The sequence below is a fragment of the Carcharodon carcharias genome, chromosome 30 (genome assembly GCF_017639515.1).
Source record: "Carcharodon carcharias isolate sCarCar2 chromosome 30, sCarCar2.pri, whole genome shotgun sequence".
Taxonomy (NCBI): Eukaryota; Metazoa; Chordata; class Chondrichthyes; order Lamniformes; family Lamnidae; genus Carcharodon; species Carcharodon carcharias.
This window is the reverse complement of record NC_054496.1, coordinates 11,263,139-11,290,995: the sequence shown is the minus strand read 5'-3', so window position 1 is coordinate 11,290,995 and position 27,857 is coordinate 11,263,139. Positions and strand designations below refer to the sequence as shown.

Below are 27,857 nucleotides of genomic sequence, written 5' to 3'. Positions count from 1 at the left end.
TGTGCTATTTAGATAAAATAATCCAGAGTATCATTGTAAAATAGGCAGGACAATGGTACCAGAAATTAAACACGTTAACTTATGAGAAATAGATTTAAATTAGATACCCGAAGGTACTTCTTCACATACATGGGATAAACATTTTGGTATAATCTGTCAGATAAGACAGAGATTGAAAATGTTGGGATAGTAGAGAGATGAGCTTTGCTGGGACAGATATCCTTTTCATGTTCTTGATTTGTATTATATTTTAATTTATTTTATATTAAGCATTATTTTATTTATTGAAGAGCCTTGACAACTGATTTGATTCCTAAAGGATCTTACAATTCTGACATTAAAAGCTAGGGATAGAGTTTCAGCTTTGGATGCAGCTGGCAAACAATGTGAACCCTGCTTGAAATTGCACTATTTTTCCTAAGTGAATTTATGGTTCAATTTTCTCCTCAAATTCAAGTGTATAATTGCAAACATAAAATCTTCAAAACCGACACAACTGGGCCGCATAATAGAATGTAAATCTTCTTCCTTGCATTGAAAGAATTCCTTGATATAATTAGGAGTGAATAGTTGGAGCAGTTTTATCACAAAATTGGAGTGTTTCACCCACAGAAAGCTATGCTGGGAAATTTACTAGTTTCATTGGTGTATAGTATTCAGTTTCTTGGTAAATTAAATACTTTTTAATATTTACAATATTTTTATAACATACCTCCCTATGAGCCTTTATTTATATAAAAAAAAAAATCTGAACTTCATTTTGGAGAGTCTTCCTGAACACTGCAGTCAGTGGAAAATCACCGCACTCTTATTTTGATTTGAGGGCAGGGCCTTTTGGCATTTACTGAACCAGCATTAGAGATAGCAGAACGTTGATTCAACTCTACGAAACATATGCTTGAAGTTTCTTGATCCATTACACTGGTTTGCCTGATTCAGGCAAACTGTGCTGGTAGAACCAGCAGAAACACTAATCCCTGATGTTTTTGGCATTCCACACCCTGTAATTTGTTACTTTTCTAATTTTTTGTTTTAAAAAACTCATTAGTTTCTAGTAGAGGTGTCAACATTGGTGTTCTTTGTGCTGACTGGATACAAGTTTCGACCAGCCTCCAACAACCCCTACCTACAGCTCCCACAGGACGAGGAAGATGTCACAATGGATGAAGTGTAAGTATCTAGACCTATTCACACAGTAGCAATTGGTCAGAACTCCATTGCCTGCATCAGTAACAACAGCTGGGCATTTCCTTTTGGGAGGGCAGAAGATTAAAAAAAATTTTTTTATTTTTTGCACTAATGCACATGATGAATTTAAAAGCTGGTTGACTTATTTGTCCGCATGGTTCCTGTAACCTACCAACCAGTTTTAAGCCACTATATTTCCAATGACCCTTGCCTGGCGCTGTATTCGCATCTCTGTAGCTTCAGCCCTTGCCCCACGTTTTAACATGCCTTTAGATAAATAGTGAATTATAACTGAAGTTTAGGAAATCTGAGATCCGGAATGCGCTGCCTGAAAGGGCAGTGGAAGCAGATTTGACAGTAACTTTTGGAAGGGAATTGGATAAATACTTGACGGGGAAAGATTTGCAAGGCTGTGGGGAGAGAGCAGAGACTGGTCTGAAAATGGAAAGTTCTTTAATTTCTTAAATATGAATTTGGGTGTATATTTGATTCTTAAATTTGTGCCCAGGATGTCAAGTTCCAGCAGAGGCAGAAATGTATGAATAATAATAAGTTTACATGGAATTCATACATATGTTTTTCATTAATTTTTGTTTTTGCACTTTGCTTGTGCAGTATATGTCTGCTATAGATTTAATATTGTTTTGCAAGGTGCTATGAATTAATTTGTATTCGACGGTAGTTAACATGAGTGTATAATTGCACTATTTTTACATAAATCTAGATGGGTGAAAATTGGAGTAGTAGAAAAAAGCCTCTTAAAAGTGGTGACTGAACCAGTTTTTTTTTTTGGTTAATCTGTGATTGGTTTAAAAGGACAAGTATAGTTTAAGGGGAGTAGCCTCAAGTGCACCCCAAGTTCCCATCCTAGAAAGCTGTATCCAGCAAATGTTTATGCCCCCCCTTTTTTTTTAAGTCACTGTATTTGCTGCTTTAATGTATTTGCATCAACTCCCTATCATACTCACTTGTGCCAGCCTTGGTGAGCACCCACATCAGCTCCATCCACCCCAAAAGGGCTGGCACTCCAGATCAGTCCATGAGCTGATCTGGAGCTACCCAGCTCAACTGAGTACGCAGCTTGTAGTGTGTTGCACCAAGCAGCAGCTCGATAGTGCCAGTCCCCATTGATGTGTATGGTGCCAGCCATGGGTCCACATGGTTTCTTGATCCCTAATCATGGACTCAGTGACACCATCAGAGACGCCAAGGAGGTAAGATGGGAGAAGATGCCAAACTTTGCTAGATAGGCCTCCTTAACCAAACCAAATCTAAAGTACCTCCAAAAATCATTCCTGTCCTTGCTCACCCAGTTTTGAAGGGTTCTTTCATTAGAATTGAGGATGTTTTTGAAATTGCCCTAAAAAGTCAAAGGACATCCCTGTTGCACTATTGCCACATCTGCCCCCATCTCCTTCCAGCAGCTTTTCACACAGTTGACCACGCCAGCCTTCTCCATTCTCCAGCTGTGTGGGATGCCTTAGCCTGGTTTGACTCTTAGTTACAGAGTTCCAAAGAAGAGTCATTTTGTCCTCAAAATGTTAACTCTGTTTATCTCCCCACAGAAGCTGCCAGACCTGCTAAGTTTTTCCAGCACTTTGTTTATATTTCAGATCTCTGGTTTGACTCTTAATTATCTAGTTGCAGTCTGCACCGGCTTCTCTTCTCACACCTTGAAGCCACCCCTCCCTCCACCCGAAAGATCTATCTTTGGTCCCTTCCTATTCCTTGTCTACATGTGACCTCATCATCTGAAGACATGATGTCAGTTTCCATGTGTACACTGTACATGTACACTCTATGTCACCACTTCCTCTCCCCTTTCAGTGTTGCACTGAAGTTTCATCTTGCATTATGTGCTGGAGTTGCTTTGTTTTTAACAGCCCCATACTAGTATATCTGTGCTGCTTTGGAGGGGAAAATGTGGCATTAAAGCCCATGTCAGTGTGAATTGTGGAATAAGCCTAGGCCTGCGTAGTGAAACACGATTCTGGCAAGACGACATACAGATCGGATGGTGGTATTGACTTATCCAAAAATGTGTTTTCCCCTTAAGAGTGACTGAGTCGGGTTTGCTGGCCAGTGTGACCAGAGTGAAGAAAAGCAACTATGAGAGGGAACAAATCCGTGATTCCTCAGTATGAAACTTGGCAATTTAGAACTGATGGTTACCAAGGAAGCGAGGCCCACTTAGATCTCCACATGGACATTGGGAGAGGAATTGGTGCAGGAATTCTAAATGGATAAAATGTGTTGGTAAATACTGTTGCAATTCCAGTTATATAACTGTTAGGCAAATAAATGTGACTGATTGACTTGTATATATGTAATACATATAAGATATATCTTTATATAACCCAGTACATTGGAGTATCTCTTTCTGAATCTTTATGACCAAACCGGTGCAAGTGGAAAGCAGAGTTTTGACACTGATGTGGCAGATAAATTTTATTATTTGAAGCAGTTTTCCTTTTAAATTTTGTAGTATCCGCTCTCATAGTACTGTCCTTTTGCCAGAATGACTTTTTTTTTAACTGCTGGTGGCCCCACTCTGACAGATGTGCACATTATGCTGTGGCATAACATTGCCTTAGCCTCTTCTATAAGACCTTTTTTGCGAATCCAGTACCAGCAAACAAGGCTACAAAACTCTCTTGACCGGTTCAAAAGAACTGCAGACTGCAGCTTGTCAGTCTCCAGCTTAAATCTGTTGGTGAGATTCTTGTGTAGAGAACCTGTACTGTACTGAAACCCATCATCACATCATGTGAGTGCACTTAATTTTTGACAAGTGTACATTGGTAGCAGGGAAAACAATTCAGAACATATTGGACCGTTTTTCCTGCATCTGATAACTTCTTGATTTTATAAAATGTTCATCCCTTTCCTTAGGGAGTGGTGGGATGGGAGAAAATGTCAGTGGGAGAAGAATGTTAAAAGTCCAACTTCCCAATACATTTGGTGGAGAGGGTGCAAAAATTAGTTTGTTGAGTTTCAGAAGCAGAGGAGAGAGACTTTTTCCCTCGAGCTGTCTTGGTTACATGCATATGGAATTCGGGCACGTTTCGATTGAGGTACTGACATTCTGTTTAACCCTCGAACTGGCGCTAGTGCAATTTTACTCCTGATTTCCGGAGCACTGTTTAAAAATGACCCATTTTGTAATGTATTTATTTTCAGTAACTTCAGTGCTGTATTGTGGAGAACTTCTGATTTGAGTTTCCTGTTTTAGAGAGGGTTTGAACCAGTGCAATGAGGGAATGATAACTTGTATAAAAATCTATGTTTATAAGAAAATTGTTTGTGGGCATAAATAGTTATAAATTTTCTTACAACCCTACGTAGGATACATATTTAAAATAAAAAAACTTTTCTGCTTTTAAATTTGTATTCCCAGTGCTCAAATTATGGCATTCTTGAAGAATTGTTAAAATCAAGTTTATTTTTTATTTTGGCATTACCTTCCCTCTAGCTTTGCTTCCCTTCTCTCTGTGTGCGTCTCTGTCACTCTGGGCCTGACAGCAGGTCCCAATGACTGTTCTTATGCGAACTTACATAATGACTGTTGGGTGGCTGATGTGAGGGAAGGTCATCACCATTGAGCCAGACCCTGATCTCCAAACATCAACACGAGTGCCTTTTCCAGCAGTTTGTCTTGACCAGTTACTTGTTGACTAAGACAGTTGATCACTCTGGCTGGCATCGCCACACCTGTGTCTTATAGCCATGTGGAACTAGGATGTCCTCGTGATGAAATTTGTTGTATAACAGCCAACCCAGACTTGTAGAGGCAATGTAAAAGCAATAATCAACAGCATAAGTGTTCTATGGTTTTTAACTTGACCCATTGTACATACTTGTTTTAGAACTGGAAGCCGGTTTCAATTAGTTTCTTCTTGGAGCCCAGAATTGTGAAAATGCCTGCTGTGTATTTATTTTCTCCTTTATAAATAAGTTTATGCTTTAAAACAGTTCATCGTTGCTGTAACTAGGTTTTATTTTTAACAGAAATAAACTCTGCTCTAAGTCACTGGATCAAGACGTTGTTGTTGTTGTTGCTGTGTCACTGGAGGTTTAAATAATTCTGGAGTGAGGAAATGGATTTGAGACCCATTGTGATCCGGTGCAAAGCTCTTGTTGCGGGTTGGCCTCCAGCTTTAGAAACCTCCTGATCATCAATCCATTGAATCCAATAGAAAGAAACGTCAGTCATTTCCTATAACAGGCATTAGAATCACAGTCCCGGTTTTACATCTGGTCAAGTTGAAACCTACCCTGTGCTGCCGCTGCCACTCCCCCCTTCCCCTACCCCACCCCACCATGCGTAGTTAAATAATAGCTTTCATTTTCAGAGGCAGACCTGGGTATCCTGTGTTTTGTTTCGATTGCTTCCTGATTTTAATTTTTTTTTAACAAAACATCTGCACACCAATTTATTTTCTGGACTCAGTTTTGAAATGTACAATTTTGTCTGAGTTTATTTTTAAAACAAAAGAATTAGATTTTTCTTGCGTGGTAGTGGAATCCATTTGCTGTGTTAAATAGTCTGCTTCTGCAATTTGATCTGCCTTATTGCTAAAAAGAAATTCATTGAGGTTGTAAACTACCAACTTTTTCTAATGTTTTGAAGTTTGTGAGTTGATTTGTTACTTCTCATTTGTCTTATTATTCAAAATGATTCTTTTCTTGACTGCTTTCCCCTTCAAGTGGTGACGTATGAACCTCTTTATTTTATTATTGATCCTCTGGATGTAATTGATATTTATTGTCCATACCTAATTTCACAGAAGAGAACGTGCCAACTGAGATTTCCAAGGCCACTTCAGAGATCCTTTAAGAGGTAGTGTAGGACTGAAGTACATATAGTCCCAGACCAGGTAAGGACAGTGGGTTTCCATTCCTAAAGGATATTAGTGAAGCAGTTGGGTTTTAATGACAAATCCTATAAGTTTCAAGGTCACTTTATAGATCGACTTGAAGACTTAAGAAGAAAAAAATCTTAATTCAAATTCTCAATCATTTTGTGGGATTTGAATTCACTTTCCTAGAATCTTCGAATAATACAGCACAGGAGACCATTTAGTCTATCTTGCCAATGCCAGATCTATGGTAAAGCTAACCAACTGGTCTTGCTCCCCCGTTCTTTCCCTACAGCCTGTAATTACTTTCCATCAACTATGTATTCAATTCCCTTTTGAAATTTTATTGTTGAATCTGTTTCCACAACCCTTCTGGCAGAGCATAACGCTGCGTAAATATATTTTTAAAAAAAAAGCCTTCCTGTATGCCTCCTGATTCTTTTGCCAATTATCTTAAATCTGTGTCCTCCAGTTAACAACCCATCTGCCAGGGGCAGCAGATTCTTCCCATTTACTCTGTCAAAGCACTTCATAATTTTGAACACCTCAGTTAAATTCCCCCTTAACCTTTTCTGCTCTGAGGTGAATAGCAGCCTCCCTAATCCTGAGGGCAGTTGTGCCCTTTGGTTGAGATCAGTGACAGGCTAGGAATTTGACCTCAGTATGTGCTCCAAACTCCTCCCTACTACTCCTCCTTTAGGATATTCCTTAAATCCCACTCCAAAGTCTTGATCAGCTGCCCTAATATCTCCTTCCTTGGCTGGGTGTCTGCACCCATGTGACACACACCCTGCGACATTGCACTAGGCTACGTAAATGCAAACTGGTATGACTTGGCTACTTGACAGGCAAACTTGCTAAGATGCTAAGGACTGTCTCATAAGATGTTGAAATTTTATTTTGGGAATCCCTTACTTCCCTGAGAAACAAAAGAGGCACTGTCAGACAACCTGTTATCCCTCTTGGTTTGACTTGTGCTCAACTCTGAGCAGTTGGTCAAGTTAGTATATGGAGTACCTCCTAGATTTTCCTTTGCTTCCAGTGGGCAGTTGCCTATACACTCTAACTCTATGTGGTAGCATTGTTAGAAACGGAGCAACCCTTGCTGCAGCTCCGCATTGTCCAACAGGGTTAAATAGCAGAAGACAGACAGCACCAGAGTCATTCCGCTGCAAGTTCCCTTATCTCTGTTCACCCCATAGAAAGTCTCCCGACACTATCCTTCCCCACCATTGTTAAGGTTGGCTTTCAGCATTGTCCAGAACTTGGAACATTAAAGTTAACGAGCTTTTATTTTTAACAAATGGCTTTCTTCTGGTTCCATGATTCTATAATCTTAAAACTTCGGAAATTAGCAGGCCAACCCGTGGGATTATTTGGCTGTCTCATTCTACAACGTGAAAATTATATTTGTTCAATAAATGGAGAAAACGCTGGAAACACTCGAGGATCAGGCAGCATCTGAGAGCAAAAGCAAGTCAATGTTTCAGTTGTGGATCCTTCGGTAGAACTGCATGTGCAGGATGAGGATCTATTTGTACAAAATTTTGAAGCTTCTCTAGTAATGAGCAGCTCTAATTAAGGAGGGTTTATCCAAAAGGTAATTAATCATTGATTGATGAGCAGTTCCATTGTTGGTGCCTTATCTGCTTTTATAATGACGCATGGTTACTAAGCTACAGACTGAGGAGTATTAGAACATAATCAGGAGCTTTGTTCGGCCACAAATCCGATTTATTTTGTAGGGCTTTCTAGACAGCAGAGGCTGCAGTCACTCCAGTCGTGTCTTAGACCATAAGACATAGGAGCAGAAATTAGGCCATTTGGCCCATCGAGTCTGCTCCGCCATTCAATCATGGTTGATAAGTTTCTCAATCCCACCTTCTCCCCGTAACCTTTGATCCCCTTACCAATCAAAAACCTATCTATCTTGGTCTTAAATACACTCAATGACCTGGTCTCCACAGCCTTCTGTGGCAATGAATTCCATAGATTCACCACTCTCTGGCTAAAGAAGGTTCTCCTCATCTCTGTTCTGAAAGGTCTTCCCTTTACTCTGAGGCTGTGCCCTCGGGTCTTAGTCTCTCCTACTAATGGAAACATCTTCCCCACGTCCACTCTATCCAGGCCTTTCAGTATTCTGTAAGTTTCAATCAGATCCCCCCTCATCCTTCTAAACTCCAAGTATAGACCCAGAGACCTGGGATCATTCTCGTGAACCTCCTCTGGACCCTCTCCAGGGCCAGCGCATCCTTCCTGAGATACAGGGCCCAAAATTGCTCGCAATATTCTAAATGTGGTCTGACCAGAGCCTTATAAAGCCTCAGCAGCATATCCCTGCTTTTATATTCTAGTCCTCTTGAAATAAATGCCAACATTGCATTTGCCTTCCTAACTACCGACTCAACCTGCAAGTTAACCTTAAGAGAATCCTGGACTAGGACTCCCGAGTCCCTTTGCACTCCAGATTTCTGAATTCTCTCCCCATTTAGAAAATAGTCTATGCCCCTATTCTTCCTACCAAACTGCATGACCTCACACTTCCCCATGTTGTATTCAATCTGCCATTTCTTTGCCCATTCTCCTATCCCATCCAAATCCTTCTGCAGCCTCTCTGCCTCTTCAATACTGCCTGTCCCTCTTTGTATCATCTGCAAACTTAGCCAGAATGCCCTCAGTTCCTTCATCTAGATCATTAATGTATAAAGTGAAAAGTTGTCGTCCCAACACTGACCCCTGCAGAACTCCACTAGTCACTGGCCGCCATCCTGAGAAGGACCCCCTTATCCCCACTCTCTGCTTCCTGCCAGACAGCTAATCTTCTAATCATGCTAGTACCTTGTCTCTAACACCATGGGCTCTTATCTTACTGAGCAGCCTCCTGTGCGGCACCTTGTCAAAGGCCTTCTGGAAATCCAAGTAGATAACATCCATTGTCTCTCCTTTGTCTAACCTGCTCGTTACCTCCTCAAAGAATTCTAACAGATTTGTCAGGCATGACCTCCCCTTGATGAAACCATGCTGACTTTGCCCTATTTTACCGTGCACTTCCAAGTATTCTGAAATCTCATCCTTAATAATGGACTCTAAAATCTTAGCAACAACCAAGGTCAGGCTAATCGGCCTGTAATTTCCTGTTTTTTGCCTCACTCCCTTAAACAGGGGGGTTACATTAGCGATTTTCCAGTCCTCTGGGACCCTCCCTGACTCCAGTAATTCCTGTAAGATCACCATTTTGAGAAGTGGAAGATGGGCATGGAGGTGTAGCACCCAGAATTATTAAAGTGCAGTTTCATTTTCATCATTATCGCCTGGGTGGTCATCTAGCAGAGTCAACAGTCTGCTAAAGCCATAAATTGGTTTCATCCCATTGATTTCTTTGCTACACATGCTATCGCAGAGATTAGTTGGGGCAAATCACATCGATGCATTTATGGGCAAGTTAGATAAATGCTCTCAAAGAAGTGGATAGAAGTATTTGTTGATGGGTTGAGATGAAGACAGGTGGGAAGAAGCTCGTGTGGAGCATAAAAAAATAGCATTTTTTCATTCATTTATGGGATGTGGGTGTTGCTAGCTAGGCCAGCATTTATTGCCCATCCCTAATTGCCCTTGAGGTGGTGGTTGAGAGCTGCCTTCTAGAAGTCCATGTAGTGTAGGTACACCCACATTGCTGTTAGGGAGGAGCCTTGGTGAATTTCTGCAGTGCATCTTGTAGATGGTACACACTGTTGCCACTGTGTGTCGGTGGTGGAGGGAGTGAATGTTTGTGGATGGGGTGCCAATTAAGCGGGCTGCTTTGTCCTGGATGATGAGCTTCTTGAGTGTTGCTGGAGCTGCACTCATCCAGGCAAGTGGAGAGTATTCCATCACACTCCTGACTTGCGCCTTGCAGATGGTGGGCAGGCTTTGTGGAGACAGGTGGTGAGTTACTTGCCGGAAGAGTCCTAGCTTCTGACCTGCTCTTGTAGCCGCAGTATTATATGGCTACTGCAGTTCAGTTTCTGGTCAATGGTAACCCCCAGGATGTTGATAGTGGGGGATTCAGCAATGGTAATGCCGTTGAATGTCAAGGGGTTAGATTCTCTCATCGGAAAAGGTCACTGCCTGGCACTTTGTGTGGTGTAAATGTTACTTGACCCAGCAACAATGAACGAACCCGACAACATTAATGCATGGAGTGAAAAAAGGTATCACCTGCACTGCAAATTGTGGCTGCTACTTAAAGTTGGATCCTTGGAGTGTTAAAACTGTGAAAGATGCTTCCTTTCCTGCCCCTCTCAACAAGTTGCATTTGAACAAACACATCTTTTGAATGAAGACTGATTTACAGCAGAAACCATTGCTAATGCAATTTTGTTTCCTGGTAACGCAAATGCTTAAGGCCTATTTTCTCCTCCTTTCAGTAGTGAAAGGAACATGACACTAGATACATGGACACCATTTTACTAATGGAACACAAATCCACAAATGTTCGCAAGGAAACTATTTCTAAAGGGGCAAATTTCAAATCTTTTCAGCAATAATGCAGCACTACTTGTTACTATGTTTTGCATCATACTCAAAAGTTGACATCTCCACAATCCCTCACCCCCAAAATTTGTTAAAAGACCTGGATACCATGGACTTGCATTCAGGACTACTCCTGTTTTTATTGATTTGCAATCTAAAATGTTGAACCTCTTTCCCAAATATGTCCCACCTGATGAAGATTGAAGGATCTGTTGATCCTTAAGCACCATCGCACCCCTGCTTTTTAAATCAGAATTCTTATTTTTTTTCTTAGAAATAAAGACTTACATTTAGAGTGCCTTCCATGAGCTCCATGCATCCAAAAGCACTTTACGGCTAACCAAGTACTTTATGATGTGTGGTCACTGTTTGAGATCTTGCTGCGTGCAAATTCTTTTTATATTTGTTCATGGGATTATGGGTGTCATTGGCTGGGCCATCATTTATTGCCCATCCCTAATTGCCCTTTAGAACTGAGTGGCTTGCTAGGCCATTTTAAAGGGAATTTAAGAGTCAACCACTTGCTGTGGGTCTGGAGTCACATGTAAGCCAGACCAGTTAAGGAAAGCAGATTTCATTCCCTAAAGGACATTCATTAGTGAACCAGATGGGTTTCTACAAGAATCGACAATGGTTTCATGGTAATTGTTAGGCATTTAATTCGTTTTTAATTATTATTGAATTCAAATTTTACCACCTGCTGGGAATCCAGGTCCCCAGAGCATTACCCTAGGCATATGGAGTACCAGTCCAGTGACAATACCACCGTTTTTTCTACATTACAGTGAAGGAATGGTGCACACTATCCAGTACACTGGAGACCTTCCCGTGACTTGCTGACAACAACAAGGAATAGTGTGTCTCGTAGACACCCACAGTATTGTGGCCAGAAACTTAATTGGATTAGCCTTGTAAATACTGTGGCCACAACAGTAGGTCAGGGGCTGGGAACTCTGCAGTGAATAACTCACCTGACTCCTAAATCCTTTCCGTTATTTACAAGGCGCAAGTTAACAGTGTGATGGAATACTCTCCACTTGCTTGGATGAGTGCAGCTCCAACAATACTCTAAGCTTGGCACTATCTAGCTTAAAGCAGCCCACTTGCTTAGCATGTACCCTTCAACTACCTCACATACCTGCGTGACTTAGAAATACATTGTGATTGATTTAAGTTGCTAGGTCAAAATCCTGGCACTTCTCACTAACAGCACTGTATTTTTTTTTTGTAGTTTGTTTAAGTAAGTAAGCAATTTAGATTTCTTTGCATAGCCGTGCAGTAACTTGCGTAAGTTCAAGGGAACAACTGGTGCATGAGTCATGCATCTTAGAGGGAACATGGCTGAGAGTGTACAGATTGTGGCAGTTCAAGAAAGCAGCTCCCCACCACCTTCTTGAGGGTAATTTGAGATGGGTCTTGCCCACACCCCATGAACAAATAAGAAATAAAACTATTATGTTAATTTAGATCATATTTTAATTTAGATCCGGTTTTCTTTGAATTAAACTTTGTTTAAATCAGTTTTACTTCAGGCACTTGGAATGTTTATTTTCCTGACACTGGACCAACCTGCTGTCAGCTTTATTTGACTTATATAAAATAAATGACAAAACCCTCTGATCACAATTTACTATTGGTACAGCACAGTGTACTGCTAAACCATATAGACCAAAAGGTGCTTTGATCTCTGATCTGTTCCATCAGATGAGCTAAACTGAGGCAGTAATTGGGGAGTTATAATTAGATTCAGCACCACTAAGCAAGAAATAATCAGACAGGGTTACGAACTACTATCCACTGACCCTGTTGGGTAAGGATAGGTTTGAAGCAGCTTTATTGCCTCTACACATGACAATCATTGTCTGAGCTCATACTTGAACAGTAAAAGTAAAAGACTTGAGTTTATCGAGCACCTTTCACAACCTCAGGATATCTCAAAGCACTTTTAGAGCCAATTAAGTACTTTTGAAGTGGAGTCACTCACTGTTGTAGCGTGGGCAGCCAATTTGTGCAACATAAGTGCCTCCAGTGGATGTCTGGTGATACCCCCAGAATGAACTAAGCATTAGTAGTTAATTTTATTGTTAACCTCTATTCCTCTGAATAAGGGAAACGAAGAACTTTTGTCACAAATGTCTGAATTAGACAGTGCAGTGCGAATGCACAAATATTTGAGTTGCGTTGCAATCAAGAGTGTTTTCCTCCTGGATTGTTTCTGCTTCTCCAACGTAGCAATTTGATAAGGTTAAGACTTGTATTAAAAATTCTGCCATGTTCGAAGACCATCTTGTAGAAAGTGTCAACGTGCGTATTCCCAGTTGGATCGGCAAATTTCAAAGTCGTGAGTGGAGTGTACAGATTGTTGGTCTGGTAACGGAATGGAGGGTTTTTGGAGGTAATCACTTTCACCGTGTGCTGTTAACAAAATCAGAAGTTCATAAGTCAAGGTTTGCATCATTCATAAGGACAGCATTAACTTGCCTGCCCGCCCCCCCCCCCCGCCCAGCCCCCCACCATCCTGCCAACACCCTGTCCTCTCCCCCCACCCACTACTCCACACAGCTTTACAAACCCAATCTACCTAATCCAAAAGCATCAATGGTTGGCTCAGGTGAATGTGTTTTAATTGATGCACGAAGTAACTACTTCATGGATTCTGAGCAAGACTAGATCAGCAGAGAAAGTATCTGAACAGAAGAAGCCTACAAGCAAATAGCTAAAAGTCTAGCCCAAATCTCTGAATTTTCAGTACTTTCATGTGATAGCTACTCTTAATCCTAGGGGCATTTTTTTGTTCATATTTATTTTGTCAATTTTCTCCCCTTTCCTCTTGTACACTCTCCAGTGAGACTTGTCCACCATCTACAAGGCACAAGTCAGGAGTGAGATGGAATATTCCGCACATGCCTGGATGAGTGCAGCTCTCACAACACTCAAGAAGCTTGACACCGCCCAGGACAAAGCAGCCTGTTTGATTGACACCACATCCACAAACATTCACTCCCTCCACCACCAATGCACAATAGCAGCAGTGTGTGCCATCTACAAGATGCATTGCAGGAATTCACCAAGACTCCTTAGACAGCACCTTCCAAACTTATGACACTACCATCTAGAAGGACAATGGCAGCAGACACATGGGAACACCGCCACCTGGAGGTTCCCCTCCAAGTCACTCCCCATCCTGACTTGGAAATATATTGTTGTTCCTTCACTGTTGCTGGGTCAAAATCCTGGAACTCCCTAAAAGCACTGTGGGTGTACCTACACCACATGGACTGCAGCGGTTCAAGAAGGCAGCTCACCACCACCTCAAGGGCAATTAGAGATGGGCAATAAATGCTGGCCAAGCCCGCAAAGCCCACTCCCGTAAATGAATAAAAAAAAGTGCTGTCAGACTCCTCACCAAGCGAGGGTAGATTACAGATGAACAATTTTTTTCTCATACAATATCTATATCCATTTTCTGGGAAGACGAGAATAAGACACTGACTGCTGAGACTTTTGATTATCCGCTGGCTTTGAAACAGATATATCTAATTCATTATTTAAGGGTATGTAATGGCTAGCAAACATCAAAATGGATAAAAACAAAAAACTGCGGATGCTGGAAATCCAAAACAAAAACAGAATTACCTGGAAAAACTCAGCAGGTCTGGCAGCATCGGCGGAGAAGAAAAGAGTTGACGTTTCAAGTCCTCATGACCCTTCGACAGAACTAGGTGAATCCCCTAGTTTCACCTAGTTCTGTCGAAGGGTCATGAGGACTCGAAACGTCAACTCTTCTTCTCCGCCGATGCTGCCAGACCTGCTGAGTTTTTCCAGGTAATTCTGTTTTTGTTGTTGATCAAAATGGATAACATTGTTCATTTTTATAAGAAGAATAACAAAGAGACTGTAACTAGGGCCATAAACATAAATTAGTCACTTCCTCAGGAGAAACTTCTTTATCTAGAGAGTATTGAGAATGTGGAACTCACTATCACAGGAGTAGTTGAAGCAAATAGCATAGTTGGGAAGCTAGATAAACATATGAGGGAGATAAGAATTGAAGGACACATTGATGGGGTTAGATCATGAAAGGTGAGAGGAACATAAACACCAGCATGGATCCATTTTGGCAGAAGGTCCTGTTTCTATGCTGTAAATACTGTGTAATACTTTGTAAGATAATTGGAAAAAGGACCAAAGAGGGAGAAGTGAATTATTTTATGTAGTGAGTTGCTGTGATCTGTAATACGCTGCCTGAATGGGTGATTAAATAGATTCAAAAGTAACTTTCAAAAGGGAATTGGATAAATGCTTGAAGGGGAGAAAAATTTGATGAGCTATTGGGAAAGAGCAGGGGAGTGGGTCTAATTACATAACCTTAAAGAGTTGGCATGGGTATGATGGGCTGAAAGTTTCCTCTGCTGTAACATATGACTGTAAATAACAGTGATTAAAAGCCAATTTTCTCAGGACAATAAAATTTCAAAATATGTAACATTTGTAAAATATCGACTATCAATTTCAAATACAATTGTTTGAGGGCACAACTTATTTCAAAAATACCTCAGCCACATCTTCTGCTGTTTGTCCAAGAGCATGAAAGACCTTTTTTGAATAAGGAAGGTACAGTTGCTGAAACATTTTTGCAGTTTCTTCATCCGTACTGGAGAGGTCCATTTTAGCAGCGTCCTCGTATAGTTTACTTTCAAACTCAGTGAAGACTGGTCCTGGTTCAATGAGACTTATGCTACAGGGGACATACACACCGAGAATAATTATTCAGAATAAACATCTGATAATGAATAATGCAAGGATATGTCAACAGAAATAATATTTAAGAAGATACAAAATATCTTGCATCATCAAAATAGCTTTAGAACTCACTTTGTACAATACTTGAAACCATTTTGTCTTGAAATAGCTTGACTTCTAAACGACTTCTTTAAGGACTACCAACCACTACAGTACTTAGATAACTCCAAGATTTTCTATTTTATAACTGCAAGTTTATTAACTTAATAGGAACCAGTAGGACAATTATTGGGGCTCCCCGATGGCTCAGTACGTAAATATACTATGCTGCATTTTGTGGTACTGAATTAAATAGGCCAGCAAGTTTCTGGTAAAATTCCTGGGCTATTCTGAGTGAGTTAATCTATACCAAGAGGTACAATGTACAGTACTACTGCAGTTCAGCTTAGTGTTGCGTAGCTAGGGAGGTGGAGAAAGAAGTATCATTGAGACCTTGGACACATCACATGAAAATGAACCCTGAATCTTGTAAAAAATGTCTGATTCGATCTTTTTTTTTCTCTTGATGATTAAGAAAAATCTTCAAGGCTCTTACTTTATATTGAATTTTAAAGCTTGAATCGCCAAACTTTCGCAGAAACCCTCAACAGCAAATTTTGATGCTGAGTAGACATCATTGAATAGAAGACCTAGAAGTATGAAGAAGAAAATGATTTTTTTTTTCCCCAGCCAAATAAAGCCAAAGTTTAAGTTTGATAACAAAATGATTCAACATTCAACACTGCAGCTACATTAATTGTTCATGAGCTGATGGAACTTCTAAAAGCATCAACTTACCATGGATTCCCATAACACTGCTCGTGACAACAATGTGCCCGTTTTGTCGACTTTTCATGTCGGGTAGAATTTCTTTCACCAAGCGAGCCAGGCCGAAGAAGTTTGTGTCAAACACCGTTTTCATGGTATCTAAGCTTTGGCACTCTACTGGTCCAATGAGCCCCATTCCAGCATTATTTACTAAAACAAGCAGAAAAATGAAATACAAAGTACTGTTTTTGCTATACAAGCTGTTTTCACTAGAAATGATAAACAGGAGAGTACAGGTTTTTTTTTTACTGAGGAACCAAGCTGAAGTGTCATATCCCAAAGTGCAGGACATATTGAGAATTAAAAGAACAAAGGAATCAACAAATGGTGGTCAATGCTTGTTTATGATATACTCAAACATCTTGCATTATACAGTCCCACATCTGCTTTTATAGTGGAAACTGCCTAGGTAAACTTGTCACACCCTAAATACACATCCCTATGAGTGGAGGTGCAATAGTGCTACTACTGGTTGGAGGGTGTAATGTCTTGTAGGGAAACTTTTGCAAAGCTATGGGAAAGAGCAGGGGAGTAGGACAAATTAGATAGCTCTTCAAAGAACCTGCACAGGCATGATTCTTCTGTGCTGGATCATCCTATGATCCTTTATGAAAAAGCCCCGTTTTGAAAAATTGCACACCTCTACTGCCTTCTACAATAACAGTGTTGGTATCAGAAACTTTCTGAGGCAAATTCTGAGTCCCAACTTGCTTTGTCCCACTCTGAGAATAAGGTGTAAAATGGGTTTAGGGTTAGAATTGTGTCCAAGAGCTTGAAGTAGATTTAGGACTAAGATTAGATTTAGGAATTGGATATGGAGTTGGCTTTAGGATTAGGATAAATTGTTTGGGCTTGGGATCTGGTTATAGTTGGCTTAGGGCTTCAGGCTTGGAATTAGTGTTGGACTTGGGGTTACAGCCAATTAGTTCAAGGGTACCTTGATTTCATTAAAATAAGTATTTATTTCAATGAGGAAACTCTTCAGATGAATTCACTTCAGTTTGTTTTTATAAATTTTACCTAATATGTCCACCTTTCGTTCTGGAATACTGTTCACACATTTGCATATTGAATCTTCACTGCAAACATCAAGTTCTTTAATTTCCAGTGTGTCATTCAATGTATTGCCTGCTGCATCTTCCAGTCTTTTCTTCTTGTCTAAATCTCGCATTGTTGCGACAACTGCAATAAGACAAAGATAGACTGCGGCAGATGATTTACGATAAGTACATAAAGGAAGTTCAAGCCATATCCATTACAAGATAGGTTTAGATGAAGTTCCTTTAGCCCATTTCTTCTCATCCTTCCTGAAATAGCAACCTAATCCATGTTAAGTTCTAGCTATTTGTTAGCTAAGTCAATTTCTTGTGCAATCACCTTTCTTAGTAAGTCAATCCAAGTAATCACTCAATGAAAGCAGCTTTGTTTAGAAAAGAAAGAAAAACTTGGATTTATATAGGGTCTTTCATGACCTCAGAATGTCCCAAAGCACCTTACAGTGGATGAAGTACTTTTGAAGCGTAGTTACTGTTGTGGAAAAGTGGTAGCCAATTCATGCATAACAAGTTCCCACAAACAGCAATGGCTAGATAATCTGTTTTAATGATGTTAATTGGTGAAGGATACCAGGATAACTCTCCTGCTCTTCAAAATATGTGTCAAGGGATTTTTTTTATATCCACCTAAGGAGGGCAGACAGGGTCTCAGTTCAATACCTCACCTGAAAAGTGGCATCGCCAACAGTGCAGCACTCCCTCAGCATCTAGAGTGAGGCTTGAACCCACAACCTTATGACTCAGAAGCAACAGTGCTACCCACTGAGCCAGAGTTAGCACAATCACCGGACATTTGAAAGTATCAAACATAAGACATTTCAGACATATGACAGCCCCCTAATTCCAAGACATTTTATGATGTTGCATGGAATAGAAATGCAGCACACGTAAAGGACCAGTAGGTAACTTGTTCCCAGCATTCTGTCAATGCTGCTACAATGGTCATTTATGAGCTGCGTGGAAAAAGTATTGTGGTGACTCCTTCATTCTATTTACTGCCTCTCCCTACAGAGAAGGTGATGGCCTCTGCAACCTGCTCCCATACAACAATTAAAATCAGTAATTCATTAAAGAGAACCACGAGTTCAGACATGCTTCCTGCCACCCTAGGAAAATGTGTGAAACATATTACCTCATTATTAAAATTAGCAGTATATAGGCGGGTAAGAGTGAATGGATTAATTTATGGTTTCATTCGCCTTGCTACATTTCTCCTCCTCATCAATAATCACTTTTTAAAACCTGTCTCTGATCATTCTTGCAGCAAGGTCCCCAACCTTTAACCCCAACTTTGTTCTTTCACCAATTTGTAAAGTGTCTTTCAATGTTTTACTGCATAAAGACACAATTTAAGTGTCAGTTGTAAAGAAATTATACTCATTAATAATAGCTTGTGTCTTGCACAACCCTCAAAGCAAGTCCTTTCATCATGACTGGTCTATTTGAACGGGTAAGTCGTAGAGTCTCAGAAATTTACAGCATGGAAGGAGGCTGTTCGGCCCATCGTGTTCATGCTGCCTGACAAGGAACTATCCAGCCTAATTGCACTTTCCAGCTCTTGGTCCATAGTGTTGTAGGCTACAGTACTTCAAGTGCATATCCAAGTACTTTTGGTGGGATTTCTGCCTCTACCACCTTTCAGACTGTGAGTTCCAGATCCAAACACACTCAGGTAAAAATGTTTCCCCTCAGATACCCTCTAAACCTCCAGCTTCCAGCCCTAAATCTATGCCACCGTTCATGGACCCTTCAATCAAGGAGTGTAGAGGCAGAAATCCTCAAAATCTACAGGCTATGTTCCAAGAGATGGAAAGTGGGATTAACTTGATAGCCCCTTTTCAGCCAGCACAGACACGATGGCAACAATGACTTCCTTCTTTGCTGTAATTTTTCCATGTTTCTATTACATTTGCACATCATAACCTGCAGCCCACGTGACTGTTAAAAAACTTGCATCAATATTAACACTTATACAGAATGCAATTTAAACTCTCATCTTACCTTTAAATCGTTTCAACTGATCTTTTGCTAGTTTGACTGCTAGGGCCAGTCCAATACCAGAGGAGCAGCCTGTGACTACAACAGTTCTTGCAGACATTATTGTTTTTCCTATTGTGAACCACTGCAAACAGAGAAAAAGACTTGTGTTTGGAAGGTGCTGCTTTTCCCCTCTGAACTAGACAACCTAAATATAGCTCGATGGTTCCCTTAAGTTAGAACAAGTTTCAGTAAATTAAAAAGAAAAACTTGCATTTGACCCTGGGACCTACAGATCAACTAAAACTGGATACAGGCTCTTCACAAATCCACTTGCACGTTAAATAATGGAACTGACGCTTTATCCCCCAGTAAAAAAAATCTCACAATTTGTTCATATTGCTGCCATGTAGAGGTACAGGGCGCATGGTAATAAAGTAAAGCTAATCTATACAAGCTAAAAAAAAATTACAGCCCCTCTATCAATGTATCCAACTGGCTCTTGGATGCCAACAACTTGTGTTATATGGTATCTTCAAGGTCATAAACATCTCAAGCTGTTACACAGGAATCTTACAAAGCAAAATTTGACATAGGGCCTTATAAGATGATATTAGTGCAGATGATCAAAAACTCAGTCAAAGAGGTAGATTTTAAAGTATGTTCTAAAGGGAGAAAGAGAGGTGGAGTTGTTCAGGGATGGAATTATAGAGCTTAGGGCCCTGGCAGCTGAAGGCATGGCCGCCAACAGTGAAATGATGAAAATTAGGGATCCTTAAGAGGCCGGAACGCAGAAATCACGGAGGATTGTGGGATTGGAGGGGATTACAGAAATAGGAAAGGGCGAAGGCAATGGAACAATTTGAAAATAGGGTTGAGAATTTTAAAATTGAGATCTTACTTAGCCAGAAGCCAATGTAGGTCAACAAGCACAGGGGTGACTGCAGATTAATGTGTGTCTAAGTCAACTAGAGAATCCGTGTGTACTCAGTCATTTCCAAAAAAGCACAAATGCTTGATTCAGTGAGGTTCAACAGTTTATTTTTCCTAATTTAAAGATATTTTCCCCCTTTTAAATCCTCTTAATTTATACGCTATTAATCAACTGAGAGAACTGGCTTGAGTCCTACTTCCAGAGGGTGTAAATTCTTCTCTTCAGCTGTGTCATGGAAGCAACACTCAGATTTTCTCTCCTTGATATGGATAATATTTTGATTTCATAGAACCTTACAGCACAGGAAACCGTTCCGCACATCATGTCTGTGCAGGTTCACTGAAAAAGCTGTCAACTATGCTCACTTCCATGCTCTTTTGTCACAGCCCTGCAATTATTTTATGTTTTTAAGTATTATTCCAATTACCTTTCAAAAGTTACAATGGAATCTTCTTCAACCATTGTTTCAGGCAGTGAATTCCATGTCATAACAACTCGCTGATTAAAAAGGTTTCTCCTCATCCCCCCTCATGCGTTTTTAAATCTGTGTCTTCTGGTTATGAGTGGAAACAGTTTCTCCCTACCTGATTTTTTCAAACCCCTCATGCTTTTGAACACTTCTATTAAATCTTCCCTTAACTTCCTCTGCTCTAAGGAGAACAATCCCAGCTTCTCCAGTCTCTCCACATAACTTAAACTGTTCATAATTTGCTGCTGTTGATGTAAAACTCCAACACTCAATAGCAGAACAGAGTGAAACACTAATGTTTTGCCCTCAGCACCTAAAACGTAAAGAGAAAAGTTAGAATTCTTGGCAACATTGATTTGCACAGTAGCTCATCCTGTGGCAACTCTGACAGACAAGCACAGAAAACCTGCCGCAACACATTTCCACTGATTTTCTGCAGAGCACATTAAGCAATTGATGGGTGCGGACAAAAGTCTGGAAACATGGATTTGTCAAGGCCACTGACAGCTCACTTTCAGATGACCCAATTACTTTGCATTCTGTCCAACAGTCGAAAAATGTAATAAGTTTAGATTTATTGCAACATGTATCATTGAGTTCAAAATGTTTGTGAGAATATGTAAATTTGGATTACAATTAAGGTAAAAACAGAAAGTAATAATATACAAAAGCCTACAATTAAAAAAAAATTAGCCTTAATTTAAACAAGGATGAGTGAACATTTTTAATTACAATAAAAAAAATGGTGCTCCATCAGAGTTCACTATGCTTTCACCAAACAAAAGCAGGCACATCATTGTATTAGATCCTTGTTTTCCTTTCGATTGTGTATGCCATTTAATTTTTTTTTGAAGGCATTTGATTTTAGTACCTTTGTAGAAGTTATTAGATAATGGAGAAAACACAAACATAGGAGCAATTTAAAGACAACAATTTTACACTCAGCTGTTTAGAATGACATTCAGTACAGTACCTTTTAAGTAATTGCTGCATGCACACCAACCAGAGAGAACGGAACTCAGGTCAGAACAGATCTTCTTACTGTAATCCCTAGTAATGACTCCCCACTCAGACACGTGGGGTCTCTGCACATTGGGAGTTGTAGTTAGTTTTTGCAAACCATTGTTTATTGTAGTTAAAACATTAATTGAGCATCTCATAAGTGAGAGGTTATTTGCAAAATACAATTGTTACCTAAAACTTATCAAATGGACTTTGATTGATCTTGAATTGAATATGCACTGAAGAGGACACAAGTAACATCCCAGAAATAACTGTACATCAGGAAATGGAGGAGAGGGAGGAACTCAAGAAAATTACAATCACCAGGGAAGTATTACTGAACAAATTGATGCAACTGCGGGCTGACAAGTCCCTGGGTCCTGATGGACTTCATCCTAGGGTCTTAAAAGAAGTAGCTAGTAAGATAGTTGATGTAAAAAACAAAAAAACTGCGGATGCTGGAAATCCAAAACAAAAACAGAATTACCTGGAAAAACTCAGCAGGTCTGGCAGCATCGGCGGAGAAGAAAAGAGTTGACGTTTCAAATCCTCATGACCCTTCGACAGAACTTGCGTTCGAGTCCAAGAAAGAGTTGAAATATAAGCTGGTTTAAGGTGTGCACACACCTTAAACCAGCTTATATTTCAACTCTTTCTTGGACTCGAACGCAAGTTCTGTCGAAGGGTCATGAGGACTCGAAACGTCAACTCTTTTCTTCTCCGCCGATGCTGCCAGACCTGCTGAGTTTTTTCAAGATAGTTGATGTGTTGGTTTTAATTTTCCAAAATTCCCTGGATTCGGGGAAGGTTCCATTAAATTGCAAAATAGTTACTGTAACTCCTATATTCAAAAAGGGAGGGAGAGAGAAAGCAGGAAACTGCAGCTTAACATCTGTCATAGGGAAAATATTAGAAACTATTGTTAAAGACTTTATAGCAGGGCATTTAGATAAATTCAAGGTAATCAAACTGAATCATCATGGTTTTGTGAGAGGGAAATCATGTTTAATCAATTTATTGGAGTTCTTTGAAGAAGTAACATGTGCTGTGGATAAAGGGGAATCAGTGGAAGGACTATGCTTAGATTTCCAGAAGGCCTTTGATGAGATGCCACATCAAAGGTTATTGCAGAAAATAAAAACTCATGGTGTAGGGGGTAACATATTGACATGGATAGAAGATTGGCTAGCAAACAGGAAACAGAGATAATAAATGGATCTTTTTCTGGTTGGCAAGATGTAATGAGTGGTGTGTGACAAGGATCAGTGCTGGGGCCTCGACTTTTTACAATTTATATAAATGACTTGGATGAAGGGATGGTTGCTAAATTTGCTGATGATACAAAAATAGGTAGGAAAGTAAATTGTGACGAGAACATAAGGAGGCTACAAAGAGATACGGATAGATTAAATGAGTGGGCAAATTCCTGGCAAATAGAATAAAATGTGGGAAAATGTGAAATTGTCCATTTTGGCAGGAAGAATAAAAAGGAGCATATTATCCAAATGGTTACAGATTGCAGAGCTCTGAGATACAGAGGGATCTAGGTATCCTAGCGCATGAATCAAAATAGGTTAGAATGCAGGCACAGCAAGTAATTAGGAAAGCTAATAGAATGTTATCGTTTATTGTGAGGAGAATTGAATACAAAAGTAGAGAGGTTATGCTTCAGTTGTATGGGGGACTGGCAAGACCAAATTTGGAGTACTTTGTACAGTACTGGTCTCCTTATTTAAGGAAGGATGTAAATGTGCTGGAAGCAGATCAGAAAAGGTTTACTAGACTAATACCTGGATGGAAGGATTATTTTATGAGGAAAGGTTGGACTAGGCTTGTATATGCTGGAGTTTAGGAGAGTAATAGGTGACTTGATAGAAGCATATAGGCCAGAATTTTAACTTGGGTGTGCGCCCAACACGCCGGGACATAAAATGACGCTCGATGACATCGGGCGTACGTCCCAATGTCACTGTGCACCGTCGTTTTATTTCGCTAGGTGGGCGTGCAATGACAATGGAGGCGCACCCGCCATTAATTAACGGGCCAGTTAAGTCCCGTGAGGCACCAATTGTCTGTGATTTTACGTAGCCTGTGCAATTTCTAGCACGTCGCATAGGCACAATGGGCAGGCGGGTAGGCCACATTTTCAAAAATCTCATCCACGGGTGGGATAAGAGGGGTGAGTGGGCTCGCTAATACAAGTTGTTAGTACTTTAGATTATACCTTACAGCTACATGCTTGTGTGAACAGGACAACTTCATTTCGCTTCAGAGCTGCTGACAGAAATAACAGGCTTCAGTTCAGGACTCCAGAGGAGTCATAACACTTGGGGCCTTCCAAACATCAGACAGCCTTTCCTTACCCGGGGAATGGGGATTGTGGTGTTCTCTGGAGGCACCTCCTCTGAGGAGAAAGAGAGGGCCAGAAGGGGGAGGATGCCAAGTGTCCCTTTTCAGCCTCCAGGGGAGCGATCTGTGGGAGAACAGGCGCAGGCACAAGGGGTGCTGGGCCAACAGGAAGTCCAAGGCGGAAGGGGCCGCAGAAGATGCCACTATCCTGCTGCCATGGTTTACAGTCAGCGATGCAGCTACCTCAATATGTCTGAGTTGCAATGCCTAAGGAGACTCCGCCTCTCAAGGGAGACAGTGACCTCCACCTGCCAGATGATTGGCCTTGAGATCAGATCAGTGTGGGTGGACACCCCATGCCAGTGGCACTGAAGGTCACAGTAGCCCTCAGCCTCTATGCCTCCAGCTCTTTCCAGGAGTCAGCGGGTGATCTTTGTGGAGTCTCCCAATAAGCTGTCCACAGTTGTGTCAAGCTGGTGACAGACGCTCTGTTAAGGCATGCATTGACTTTCATTCACTACTGCACAGACAAGGCCAGCCAGGCAGAGCGAGCCAGAGGCTTTACAGCAATTGCTGGGTTCCCCGGCATCCAGGATGCAATCGACTGCACACATATGGCCACCAAGGCACCAGCGGGTGAGCCGAGTGCCTTCATCAACAGGAAGGGATTCCACTCCGTGAACGTGCAGATAGTGCGTACAATGGCGGTGTGGAGCCGATCGCCGACCGTAAAATTCTGGCCATAAGATCCTGAAGGGTCTTGATAGGGTGGATGTGGGAAAGATGTGTTCTCTCAGAAAGAGGCCATTCAGTCCACTGTGTCTGTGCCGACTGAAAAAACTAGCTGCCCATTTGAATCCCACCTTTCAGCAACCATTCCATAGACTTGTAGGTTAGCATTTCAGTTGTAGATCTGGGTACCTTTTAAATGAGTTGAGGGTTTCTGCCTTAACCACCAATCCGGGCAGCGTATTCCTGACACCTACCACTTTCTGGGTGAGAAAGGATTTCCTAATATCCCCTCTAATCCTTCTACCAATCACCTTAAATCTGTGCCGCCCGGCAATTGACCTCTCCGTTAGGGGAAACAAGTCTTACCTGTCTAATCTACCTAGGCCCCTCATAATTTTGCATGCCTCAATCAAGTCACCCCTCTCTGTTCTAAGGAAAACAACCATAGCCTATCTAATCTTTCCTCATAGCTGCAATTTTCCCAGCCCTGGCGACATTCTTGTAAATCTCTTCTGTACTCTCTCCACTGCAGTTCCTGTAATGTAGTGACCAGAACTGTACGCAAAACTCTAGCTCCGGCCTAACCAGCATTTTATACAGTTCCAGCATTACATCCTTGCTTTTGTATTCTATACCTCGTGCAATAAAGGAAAGCATTCCACATGTTTCATTTACCACCTTATCTACCTGTCCTGCCACCTTCAAGGACCTGTGGACATGCACTCCAGGGTCTCTCATTTTCTCTACCCCTCTCAATATCCTCCTGTTTATTGAGTATTCACTTGCTTTGTTTGCCCTCCCCCAAATGCATATCCTCACACTTCTCCAGATTGAATACCATTTGCCACTTTTCCACCCACTCAACCAAACCATTGATATCCTGTCCACAGCTATCCTCTTCACTATTAACTACATGGCTGATTTTTCTGTCACCTGCAAATTTCCCAATCATGCTTCCCACATTTAAGTCCAAATCATTAATATATACCACAAGCAACAGAGTCCTGTGGAACGTTACTGGAAACTGCTTTCCATTCGCTAAAGTATCTTTTGATCATTACCCTTTGTTTCCTGTCACTGAGGCAATTTTGGATCCAGCTTGCCACATTTCTCTGTATCCTATGGGCTTTTACATTTTGATCAGTCTGCCATGTGGGACCATATCAAATGCCTTACTAAAATCCCCATAGACCACATCAACTGCACTACCCTCATCAATCCTCTTGTGAAAGAATCTAGAATTAGGTGTCACTGTTTAAAAATAAGGGGTTGCCCATTTCAGTCAGAGATCAGGAGAATTTTTTTCTCTTAAGAGGGTGGTGAGTCTTTGGAACTCTCTTCCTCAAAAGGCAGTGAAAGCAGAGTCTTTGAATATTTTTAAGGCATAGCTAGATAGATTCTTGATAAACAAAGGGGTGAAAGGTTATTGGGGGTAGGTAAGAATGTGGAGTTGAGGTTACACTCAGATCAGCCATGATCTTATTGAATGGCGGAGCAGGTTTATGGGGCTGAGTGGCCTACTCCTGCTCCTAATTCATATGTTTCTTTGTACTCCAACCCCAGGATTTGAGCACAAAAATTCAGGCGGACAGAGCCAATGAGGCGCTGAGAGAATGCTACGCTGTAGGAAGTGTTTATTTTTCCGATGAGGCATAAATCGAAACCCCATCTGGCCTCTCAGCTAGATGTAGAAGAAACCATTGGAGAAGAGTTGGGGGAGATCCTCTGGGTGTCCTGGCCAAAACTTACCCCTCAATCAACACCGTTGAAACAAAATACCTGGTCATCTTCACATTGTCGTTGCTCAGGTTGATGAGCACACACTGACTGCGGCATTTCCTACAAGAGGACCACCATTAACGACCGTGCCAATCGGCCAGAATCTTATCTTGTGAGACCTGGAAAAGCAAGGCATTATCGGAAAATACTGAAATTGAAGCTGAAAAAGGAAAACGGCCCTGAAATTTCACTGCGGGGTCAATGTGCGCATCAACGCTGAAAACTTTTGTCTGAGATTCTTGGGGGAAGGGATGCAATCAACCATTTAAGCTTCCAGCGCACTTTCTCCCACAGATCCACTAGATTTTGCGTGGTTTTATTTCCAAGATCAACTTCAGTGGCTGGTGAAGGCTCCTTAAAACAAAATGATTGCCAAAATAGTAAAGGAAGAAATCTTGGGGGGAATAAATTTAATTTTTGTTGCACCCCATGGCATAATTTCAGAATGAGGCAGGGAAAAGTGACAACCACTTGGATCAGGGCGCATCAAACAGAGAGCAAACCAGTGGCTTTGAATGTGTGACAAAGTCCTTTAAGTTGAACAAACTATAATAAAATGCAAATTTCAATGGAATAATTGCAATTTTCAGCATCCTGACTGAGAATGGTAATAAGACAGATTGGGGGGATGGGGGTGGGGGGGGGGGGGGGGGGGAAGAAGGAGAAATCCCGCCTAGAAAAAAAAACGTGGCTGGAGACTGCTCTTGGGGTGCACGTGGGAAGGGGGGGGAGGGGCAAGAAAAACGCTTCCCCCCACCTCGCTGCAGGTGCGCCGGCTTCATGCGTCACCTGATTGACGGGGCGAGCTGACCATTCCTGGCTGCGGCCTTCGGAAAGGCGTCCAATCCGATTGGCAATGCGGGGGGCGGGGCGGGGCTCGGGATCTGATGGCCGGGCACAAGGTGGTGGGAAGGGGGTGGGGGGGGTTGGGCGCGCGCGCGTGCGCTCTTGGGGCTTCCCGGCCAGCGGGCGGTTGCGTGAATGTCTCGGGCGCCATGTTGTGAGCGCGAGTGGCGCCGTTGGCGAGGTTTAAAAAGTCTTTGAAGCGGACATGAAAGACATTCACCCGCTCGTTCCAAGTTCGCCGTAGTCGGCAAGACAGGGACGGATCCTGACTGAGGGATCGCAGCACCCTCGCCCCGCCCGATTTTATCCAGTTTAAACTTCGGTGCACGCGAAACCGAGTTCTGACGAAAGGTCGTCGATCTGAAACCGTAACTCTTGTTTCTCTCAGCCCGACGGTGCTGCCTGAGCTGCCGAGCACTCCCAGCACTTTTTCTGCTTTTGCGCCAGAGAAATCAGGGAATGGTTGCAGCCCAGAAGGTGACTTCACTCAAGTGGCAGAGCCTTCTGCGGCCTTGCTCAATTGACCGTTGTCCCCGAACGAAGCC

At 41.5% G+C, this 27,857-nt stretch overlaps 2 protein-coding genes across 4 annotated transcripts in view; one reads left to right on the top strand and one right to left on the bottom strand.

The window, feature by feature from the left end:
- LOC121271350 (protein GPR108-like) overlaps positions 1-5,223 on the top strand; it is a 32,082-nt gene extending 26,859 nt beyond the window's left edge. The window contains exons 17-18 of the mRNA XM_041177300.1: positions 1,049-1,170; positions 3,245-5,223. Of these exons, the coding sequence (XP_041033234.1) occupies positions 1,049-1,170; positions 3,245-3,332 (210 nt within the window). The 3' untranslated portion in view covers positions 3,333-5,223. The remainder of the gene's footprint in view (positions 1-1,048; positions 1,171-3,244) is intronic.
- Positions 5,224-12,096: 6,873 nt separating this feature from the next.
- On the bottom strand, positions 12,097-26,586 carry LOC121271329 (retinol dehydrogenase 8-like). 3 transcript variants are annotated; one of them, XM_041177266.1, is made up of 8 exons: positions 26,467-26,586; positions 21,578-21,689; positions 19,226-19,346; positions 17,190-17,351; positions 16,140-16,319; positions 15,898-15,991; positions 15,114-15,297; positions 12,097-12,974 (listed from the first exon to the last, which is right to left on the bottom strand). In XM_041177266.1, exons 3-8 carry the CDS (start codon positions 19,320-19,322, stop codon positions 12,747-12,749), a joined length of 945 nt encoding a protein of 314 aa, XP_041033200.1. In that variant the 5' UTR covers positions 19,323-19,346; positions 21,578-21,689; positions 26,467-26,586; the 3' UTR covers positions 12,097-12,746. The 3 variants fall into 3 exon arrangements, with proteins under 3 accessions (XP_041033200.1, XP_041033199.1, XP_041033201.1); XM_041177265.1 differs by lacking the exon at positions 21,578-21,689 and having other exon boundaries at positions 26,467-26,537; XM_041177267.1 differs by lacking the exon at positions 21,578-21,689 and having other exon boundaries at positions 26,437-26,487.
- Positions 26,587-27,857: the final 1,271 nt, after the last annotated feature.